Source organism: Brugia malayi, assembly GCF_000002995.4.
Source record: "Brugia malayi strain FR3 genome assembly, contig: Bm_v4_ChrX_scaffold_001, whole genome shotgun sequence".
In the NCBI taxonomy this organism is placed as follows: Eukaryota; Metazoa; Nematoda; class Chromadorea; order Rhabditida; family Onchocercidae; genus Brugia; species Brugia malayi.
In genome coordinates, this window is record NW_025062479.1 from 22,438,018 (window position 1) to 22,448,088 (window position 10,071).

Here is a 10,071-nt window from a genome sequence, read left to right on the forward strand (position 1 = left end):
ACACAGGGCAATAAAAATAGTACAGTAAAGGATAATAGGAAGAATTTTTACGATGAGGAAATGCTTGAATTGGTATGCAGTTTAGTTGTATTTGTGATTAAAAGCAGGAAGAAATATTATAGATGATGAGGGTATGCAGACATTGATGCAGATTGAAGCAATTTGTAAATGGAAAAAATAGTGAAACGATTAACAGTAATTAACAATGGGAATAGTAGTAACAAGTTATCAATGATAACAAAAACACTGGATGGCAAGATATCAGTGATAATGATGATAGTGATATATTCCTGAATAAATTATTATTGCTTGTTAACTATTATTATGCTTGTTTCCTTGTGTCTTAATTCGGTTGTGGAAAAATTGGCTAAATAATATTCCAGAACAGCTTCATACATATTCATTCTTTGTTAACTCTAATAATTTTATGATTTTGAATTTGTCTAAAGTTTTACTCATTTAAAAAAAAAGAATCATAAAATAATGGAAGTAAAACATATTAAGTAATTGTTTCAGTGTATTAGACTATACCATTCGATTGAAAGTGGAGTGAAAAATCATTTAAGAAATTAATGAATCGGAAAAGAGCGAGAAGTAGTGATAATAGTTTATCTACAAATTCCGGTCAGGTCTGTCTGAAAATGTCTTCTTAAACAGTTTCAGTTTTCATTTCCTGTGCAAATTTATTAAATTATTATGCATAATTTATTAATGCAAATAAAATCGATTTTTTATAAAAGCGAGAGAATCATTCATTTTTTTATTATTCCAAACTGAGGGTTGGTAGCGTGCAGACCGTTTAAGGAAGTCAGGATTTTACTTAACTTTAAATTTACTATTCAGATACATTCCCTTGCTGATGGTTTGTAATAAACTTTTTGTCAGGTTTTAAAATTTTTGTTTTTCCGTACTATTAGAAAACCTCTATATGTTACTAATATTACTGCTGTTTAACACTTCCCACTCAGTCAGGTCATAGCGAAGAAAACTTGAAGAAAAGGTTGATCTAGAGGAAATCATGCAATTAGGTTAATTTAGATTAAAATTTAGTACTTCTTTAGGGAATCAAAAATGTGACTTTTTGTTTTATTTCAGATGAAACCACAGACAAATACACAGCGACATTTCGATTTCAGTCAAGATCAGAAAGTACAGGAATTACAGAGAAGAATTTGCAGTAAAGTAAGTATCGTTTCAATTTATTACTTAATATTTGGTCGCCTACAGTATAGGATTTAGAAAAGAAAATATTTGGGACAGTTATACTGGCGAATTTTTCAAGAAAAAAAAGAGCTTTTTTTCCTGGGTTTCTAAAGTCTGTTCTTTTTTATGAAAACATAGTGATTTATTTCAAAGTTGACGTTCTTTCGAATCTGTTTTAGCAAAAGAAATATTTTTTCTCGAATTTCTTATTAAATTGTTCATTACTTTTATGTTTTGCATATTCATATTTTTTGAGTGCTAAACATAAATTGGGAATCAAACAGTTCCTGTGATGCTTTCAGACTAATATACCGTCTCCGGATAAAGGTGACGTGAAATTTCCATGTCCTACGAATTCGAATAAGAATTTTGGGTTTGCTAAGTGTTATCGACAGGTCAGAAAGAATCCTGCATGCTCTAGACCAGCATATGATACAGATTTCAAGTATGATTTTATTTCATTTTTCAGCTTTTTGGGAAATTCATTGGATGACGCATGTTTTCTTAAAACATACATTAACATTCAATTTCTTGTCTATTAAGCAATTGCAATATGTATTTGTACTGCTTTTAAATACAAATTCCTACCAGATTACCTTAAATATGCTCTAAAATATTATTCTAGAAAGCTTATTATTCAAGAAAACTACATGGTATACTTAGTGTTTGACCATGTGTATGCTGTAATCCTGCTTGCTTTTTGTCAAATATTACATTTTTAAATAGTTATTAATGTTGTTACTCTGTTATCTTTTAACATAGTGTAATTTTTAGAACAGCCAGTGGACGACCAGTTGTAAAAAAAGTAATGCCAGTGTTTGCTGATAATGTAAGTTTACCAGTGAATCTTTTATGCTTTTTGCAGTTTATATTTCAACACTGTAAGATAAAACAAATAGGAATTTTCTTTAACACATCAAAAAAATAATAAATCTGTCTCAAAAATTTGATAAATTTAGTAAGCATTTCTTTACGCTACTAGCATTGAACTGAGTAAGCGCGAAAGGATCGATAGATCCTTTCACTTAATTGGTGAAAAGCTTTATTCCTAGGAATGAATTTTAGGAAATATTACAAAATAAATTGATCATTTCTTTTTTTCAGACAAACGCCAATAACGAGAAGACACAGCGCTATTTGGGAGGAAGGTAAATTACTGTTTTATATTTCCGTTCTTTCTCTCTTTGGGAACTTTCGCATTTTCATTCATACCCCTAATTGTATATCACTTTTGTATTATTTCAAATATTAATTTTCTAATATTTTATTTCATATTTTTCCTCTAGCTAATGTTTGGCTTGTATTCATGGTCTTCAGATGTCAGTGCATTTTTGTATTGCTGAATACACTTGCAGGCTTGTTAAATGTTGTTTAGAAAATGATTTTCTCCATTTACTATGAACTGCTTTCATGTTATGCTTTCACCTATTCCATTTTCTCGGTGCATCATTCTTCTGTGGTTCAAAATTTCTAAAAGTTATACATTTACAGGAAAGTTGGTCTGGGGAGTAAGCTGTTACTTAAAATGGATACGAAAGAAACTGGTTGTGAATCACTGCAGAATAAACAGACTAAAATGAATTTTGAATGTGGAGTTACACATAAAAGGGAAGGATGGAAGGCGGATGAATCACTAAAAAATTTGGAAGACAATATAATTAATTTAATCGAAGCGGAGGTTCGTTGCTATGCTTCATGTTTTTAATAAGCTATGCATTTGAATTTTAAGCGCTTGAGCAGATTATTACTTTGACATTTTACTGAGCTGTTTTCATTGTATCATTTCATGTGATTTATACTTTTCTGGGACGGAATGAATATGACAACAGTAACACTGCTGCATAACTTAATTTCTATTAGGTGCTGCTGTGTAAGCAGTTATGCAAATTTTTTGACAAAGTTCAGATTCTTGATCTTGAGACTTTTTATTTCTCTTTAATATTTTTTTTTTTTTTTTTTTTTGAAGATAAAGGAATTTCTTTTCTCCCCTGAAAATAGCAAATTGATAATTTTCTCAAGTTTTTAATTTTCAGATCATGCCAACGCGAACGGATATTCAATGGGCGGATATATCTGGTTTGGAGTTGGCAAAAAAAGCACTTAAAGAAATTATCGTTCTTCCGTTTCTCAGACCGTATGATTTTATGTATATAACATTCCTTTGTACAGTCAGTACAAATAGAAATATTTTTATAAATTACTTTACTGTTAGGGAATATCGGAACAAAATATGCTTATTTCTACACGAAACAATAGTATTAATTTTTATAATGTTCATTTACATTCAGTTAATAATGATAATAAGAAATGTTCACATATCAAAACTAAATTTGAAAAAAAGTTAAAGTATCTTAATGCGCTTCGATGAAATCGAATATTGATATCCATTATCTGAAAATGATAGAAAATACAAAATTTTCGTATCGTTTCTTATCGGTTATTTGTTTTGTTTTCTTTACATCCCATCTCTCATGAGTACGATTTCAGTGACATTTTCAAGGGTATACGTGCACCACCTAAAGGTGTGTTGCTTTTCGGACCACCTGGTACTGGCAAAACCATGATTGGTTAGTATATATCCTTACTAGTTAAAGGTTTAAATATTTTCTATGAATTTGTATGAACAATATCTTGAGTTCTGTGAAAATACTATTGCAGGACGATGTGTTGCATCGCAATGTAACGCAACATTTTTCAATATAGCCGCATCGTCTATTACGTCAAAATGGGTTGGTGAAGGCGAAAAACTTGTTAGAGCTCTTTTTGCGATAGCACGGGTTTTACAGCCTTCTGTGGTTTTCATTGATGAAGTGAGCTGAGTTTTACTTTACCTTGTTCCAAAGAACATAATTAGCGGCCAAAAATTTCCAATAAAATCTTTACATCATTTCATTGCTAACTTTTTTTTTATTGCTAGGCCATGACTACAAGCGTAGGTTTTCAAAAATTTCGTAGTAATTTTTCCTTACATTACATCGTTTATTTATTTGTTTTCATGAAAGACGGTTTGTTTGAAGATATTAGATACAAGCATTCTCTTATGGTTTCCATGTTGTACATCCTAGTTGTTAAAACTTGACGACCCATACTGAATAATATTAAAAGTGTAAAGTCATTAATTAATTCCATTGTTTTTTCAGATTAATTTCAGATTGATTCTCTAACTGTAATTTCAGATTGATTCTCTGCTGAAAAGTCGGAATGAGAGTGAGCATGATTCATCAAGGCGAATAAAGACCGAATTTCTTATCCATTTAGATGGTGTTGCAACTACCTCTGATGATAGAATTCTTGTTTTAGGAGCTACAAACAGGTATATAACTTTCTATTATTTTACATTCCTTTTTTTTTTTCCATTGATTTTTTCTTCAGATGAATTTTTCATTTTTTATTAAAAATACGTTATTTCGAATTCATTTTTCTGTTGTTCGCTTTTGAGGAAGTATTTGAATTGACTAGAGAAGATAAAGCTACATTGTGTGAATTATTTCCATTTTCATTTTTACTTATATTTCATTATTTTTTTTTTTAAGACCTGAGGAATTGGATTCAGCTGTTAAACGTCGTTTTGCGAAACGTCTGTACATTGGTTTACCATCTGCTGCTGCAAGAGCACAAATGATTTTCTCACTTCTCAGTGATCAAAAACATAATCTTTCGGATGACGATGTACAGTCCATAGCGAAATTAACAGACGGTGAATGTGGCAAAATTTATTATGATTAAGTGATTATTCATTGAAAATGTATTTAATTCTTTTATTATCACAGGTGAAATGAATTTCATTAACGTGAATGTTACAGGCTATTCTGGAGCAGATATGAAACAACTGTGCTCCGAAGCAGCAATGATTCCAGTTCGTAATATTGTTGATTCATTCTCACTTGATCTTGTTTCTTTCAGCGCTGAAGAGGTTAGTTTTCATAAATGGGAAGATGAAATTGTGCATTAGAAATGAAATGAAATAAAAAAGAACCACTTAATTTCGGAATGTTATCGATTTCTTTGAATAGTTCTTACCACGAAAAATATTATTAACCCAGTGAATCTAGTTTTTCATTAATTTTCATTGTTAGTAATCCTTGCTATCTTTGTTTTTTTTTTTTTGTTTTTTTTTTCTTTTTTCTTCTTTTCGTCAAGTTAAAAAATAATGCTTGTTCAGATCCGTCCAATCTGTTTTTCGGATTTCGAATTAGCAATGCGTTCTGTTCGCCCAACGGTTGTTGCAGAGGATTTAGAAGGGTATCAGGCATGGAACAAACAATATGGCTCTTTTGTTTCGGAATAAAACGATAATGTTTTGAATGAGAGTCGTAGAAAATTGGTGCCATTATTTTAGGATTCATCTATACTTCCAAGAGTTATGGTTATATCCTTTCTGATGAAATTTTTTTGTGAGTATAAACTTCTGTTGTATTTCTGTTCACTGTTATATTTTTGATAAAGAGTTCTGCTATTATCCATTTCCGTTTCCATACTATATGTGTGGTATGCTGACCTTTGCGTTTATATTCAGCAGTTTTAAGAACTTTTCGAGTTTAATAAAAATTTCCTTTTTTTGGCCTTGATTTTGAATAAAGAATTTGTTGTACAGTGAACCTAGCCAGTTGATTACTTTTCCAGTTTCAAATTGCTATTCTTATAGTCCAAAACATATATATAAATAGTGAAAGTATTACTAAATACTGCATATAAAGTTGTAGAAATACGCGACAGGAGTGCATATATGCTACTTTAAACATTACATACGTCACAAATTAATTAGTCATTCTAGATGCTTCTAAAATTGTGGTTATAGCAGATTAGTTTTTAGACATAATTATGTTTTGCATTTGAAGTTGGGATTGTCAGAATTAAATTATGGTGGAGCAAAACGAATTAGAAAATTATCGGTCGCAGGTTTGTGTACAATTTCTTTTCAATTAATTTTTTTTTTGCTAAAGCTCAAGTGTCGATCGATTGTGATCCTTAAGTTTATTATCTTAGCATTAAGGTAAAAATAATGAGTAGAATGTTCATTCAGATGGATTATAAATGAATTTGTTTCATGCATTTACATACAGTTAACATTCTTTGAGTGAACATTTGTGTATGGAATGATTCAAAAGATTAACTGCACTGGCCCAAATGTTACTAGACTAATATTACTTAAAATCCTGAAAAGCAATTTCACTATAAAATTCTTACTTTTTCAGCTTAAAGAAATTGATGCAGAGCTTGAAACATGTACAGATCTTCAGAGAAGAAATACTCTGATGGATTCACATTCTGACTTAGTAGAACTTATTGCACTTTTGACCGGTAATAAGATTTCAGCTTTGATATAAAATGAATTTCACATTTTTTTTTTTTTTTTTTGTATATAAAGACTAACCATTAATCAGTGCAATAAGTTTTTAGCACTTACATAAATCTTGCGAAAATTTTGGATATTAATGAAGAAATTGTACTGTTTATCCCATTATCTAACTAAATAGTTAAGTAGTAATGATTTTATTGAATAAAGAAGCGTTGACTGAATTTTGAATTATTTAATATTATATTTTTACTACACTATGTAATTCTTTAAGATTTTAGAAAATTTATTCTATATCGTTTTGCAAGCATTGTTGATCTTATTGCAGAAAATGAAACAACCTCGGTAACCGAACAGGATTTCAATGAAACTCATACGAGCAGTGATGTGCAAGATTCTAGTCAATTAATTGGAATGCACTGTCTTGCACCGTACAATCGAACTGTTGATCGTGCGGTGCATTTCCACGACGCTGTCATTTTAGATTTTGTTGAAGATTCAAGTGAAGAAGATGACCTAAAGGTATATTAGGCTAACTAATTTTTGTAACTTTTTTTTTACAATGAAACCTGATGTAGAACGTTGAAAATTGGTTACATGAATAAATTTTTTTATTGATAAAGTGAAACTTCAGAATCTTTAGACAGTATTTTAGATGATTATAGGTCAAAGTATTATATGGTCATCCTCTGGAAGCAGCAATGAGACCTTGCGAATATTTTCTTAATGATCGTTGTAATTATGGAAATGAATGTCGCTTTTCGCATGGTGAAGAAGTTTCGTTTTCAGCCCTTCGAGAGTATCAGCAACCGGATATTTCGTATGTTTATAAACTGCACCGTGCCGTGTCATTATTAGCGTTGATGAATTGCTTTATAAATAAAGATTTAATTATTACCTCTTAAATGAAGATTTAATTATCACCTCTTTCGATCAAAAAAAAGTTACTTTTTTATTTAGAATGGTAAGAGAAAACTCACTTGTACTTGTATTGGGTGAAAATAAATTATGGAGCAGTGCTCGAGTTACTGCAATGGATGGTGAGAAATTGGCAGTTCGGTTATTGCTTACTGGGAAAGAAATTGCTGTGGATCAGAATAAGATTTATCCAATCCCACAACTAGCTAATGACGACGAAGGTTTTGTTAAGCTCAACTCTTTTTTTTTTCTTGAAATTATATTCTTTAAAATTCTAAAACAATCAAAGTTTCTTTGTGTTCAAATGAAATATTAGAACGAAACAGAAATTTGATGCATCTTCTTTAGTACCCAGTTAAGCAATTATTTTGTGAAGTAGGCTTAAAAGGCTAGTCTTGTAATCATTTCGAATGATATTGTATTGTTTCTTTAGTTAATTCAACATTTAGTCAATTTGATTATTGTTTTCAGACAAAATCACTCTCTGTAATCAATAAGCTTTCTTTGATGGGATCTAAATTTGAACTGGAATTACATACTGCTTTAGATGAAGCTGCTACGAATGATTTAGCAACAAGTTCATGGAAAGAATATAAGCAGGAAAGACGTGGAAATGTTACTATCGGCGATATCGGTGATTGGGAGAAGCATACACGTGGTATCGGGATGAAGCTATTGCTGAAAATGGGTTATCGGGCTGGCGAAGGACTTGGCAGAAAATCTGATGGTATCGTACATGCCATACAACCAGTGATCTTCCCCAAAAGTATGTCAAATTTCACTTTTCTCGGTTTTTTTTTTTGGAAAAGCTTAATTAGTGTTATACGAGAATCAAAAAGGTTAATTAGTACGTTGCTTGGTCGTTCAGGAAAAATCTCTATTTCATATTATACATTGGTATTGTGAAAATATAAGCTAACAGATATTTCACTTATTTTACTATGAGATAATTATTTCGCTATTCTGTTATTCAAATTTTCTTATTTCTTTTGAAATTCTCCTTTGACTAAATTTTTTTCTGTGGTCTTTAGGTTTTTTTTTTTTTTTTTTTTTTTTTTTTTTTAAAGATAAATCATTGGATATATGTATGGAAGAGAAGAACAAAAGAGTGGTGGATGGAATGAATTCTCGTCAGCAGGTTAAACAGACAATCGTAAAAAAGCTGAAAGCTGTTGAACAACCAGTCGATGTTTTCCAGTTGTTGAATGATAAATTAAATAAAACTTCATCTATGGAAGAACAAAGAGATGAAGTGAAAGAGATAGAAAAGTTGCAGGTGAGTAAATTGGTGTATCGAATAATCAGAAACGAGTTTACAGGTTGATTTTTTCAAGTTTTTACTGAAACTTTTGTGTGTTTTTATTTGAAAGACATTTTTTTGGGAAAAATTGTTTTAATATTAAAAAATATGATGCTGTTATTACTGACTGGATCAGTTAGTAAGAAAACTTACAGATTCAAGGGTGAGCAGATTAGATTCAAAAATTAAATATTTTCTGTTAACGCTACCAATCCGAACTTTTTGTTGTGTTCCTAAGTTTGCATTTTCTCTACTTCAACTTTTTAGACACACTAATCGTGATGAAAACAAATAATATATTAGCATCCATAGAGCTGGAAAACTATTTTTCAGAACTGTTCCTCGACAAATCTCGGCATTCAATCGTTAGATTTGGACAAAAAGTTGAAAGAGCTAAAAGATAAGGAACGCAAACTACGCGAAGGTGTCACACGTAATCAACGTGACGCTGCTACAGCGGACAGGTTGAAGAAAAATTTGTTAAAATGTCGCGACGAGATACAACACCTGTTGAATCGACAGCAACGACTCAGTAAATTAATGGATAATCGAAGGAAGAAAAAAGACATATTTTAAGAATTAAGGATAAATTCATTTTTTTTAGTATTTACTAAGTAATTTTAAAGTTACTTCTAACTGTAATGTTTAGTAATATAAAATGTGATAATATCCGTTTCTTTTATGATTTTTACATGTTTAATCATAATGAAGTAAACTATGAAGAAATTATTTATTCGCAATTACTAAGTAATTTCAACGGTATTTCTAACTGTAAATTTATATATGAAAGGTGTAATTTTATTATAAATGTTTATATCGCATCAACTAATACACAGTGTCCTTGCCTATATTTATCATGGTTTGAAAAATTGATCTTTTCATTTTTCTTCCCAAATTACACTCATCGTCGAGAGCAGTCATATTATCCTGAATTGGTGTTCCTGTGGAAATGATAATTATTATGCATTCCTGGTTAATCAAATAACGATACATTAAAAAAAAGGCACTAAGGATGTCACACTTCGGAAATCTTTCATATCTCAGCCATTAAATCATAGAAGACATAAGTAAACGATCAACAAAATAAAAATAAATAAAAATAAAAAAACTCTTCAAAAAATGATCAATAAAGATCATATTTATTTGGAAAATTCTTGTCTAATAATGTAAACTTTTGCTGCATAAAAAGAAAAACAAGAAAAATAATTTAATAAAATATCACATCTCAATGTTTTATATTTTTAATTTTCAATGAGGAAATTTTGACAATTTTGATAATAGTCATTCATTTTTCAAATTTAGTAATTTGAGCTTCCCAAGTTTGTTATAAAATGGAATTTCCATAAAGAGCAGA

General features: G+C 30.2%; 2 protein-coding genes across 2 annotated transcripts; both read left to right on the forward strand.

Annotated features, from left to right (window-relative positions):
• Positions 1-572: 572 nt before the first annotated feature.
• Positions 573-5,491, forward strand: Bma-figl-1 (SAP1 protein, putative; the record flags this gene model as incomplete). The annotated part of the gene is made up of 13 exons (XM_043075782.1): positions 573-629; positions 1,096-1,182; positions 1,506-1,648; positions 1,978-2,032; positions 2,308-2,351; positions 2,695-2,881; positions 3,237-3,337; positions 3,691-3,770; positions 3,862-4,013; positions 4,380-4,516; positions 4,737-4,900; positions 5,007-5,116; positions 5,366-5,491. The coding sequence occupies 13 exons, from the start codon at positions 573-575 to the stop codon at positions 5,489-5,491; spliced, it is 1,443 nt and encodes a 480-aa protein (XP_042931716.1).
• A 572-nt stretch (positions 5,492-6,063) lies between these two features.
• Bm8723 (G-patch domain containing protein) lies at positions 6,064-9,293 on the forward strand (the record flags this gene model as incomplete). The annotated part of the gene is made up of 8 exons (XM_001891955.1): positions 6,064-6,102; positions 6,399-6,504; positions 6,828-7,021; positions 7,165-7,319; positions 7,460-7,638; positions 7,965-8,183; positions 8,485-8,693; positions 9,051-9,293. The coding sequence occupies 8 exons, from the start codon at positions 6,064-6,066 to the stop codon at positions 9,291-9,293; spliced, it is 1,344 nt and encodes a 447-aa protein (XP_001891990.1).
• Positions 9,294-10,071: the final 778 nt, after the last annotated feature.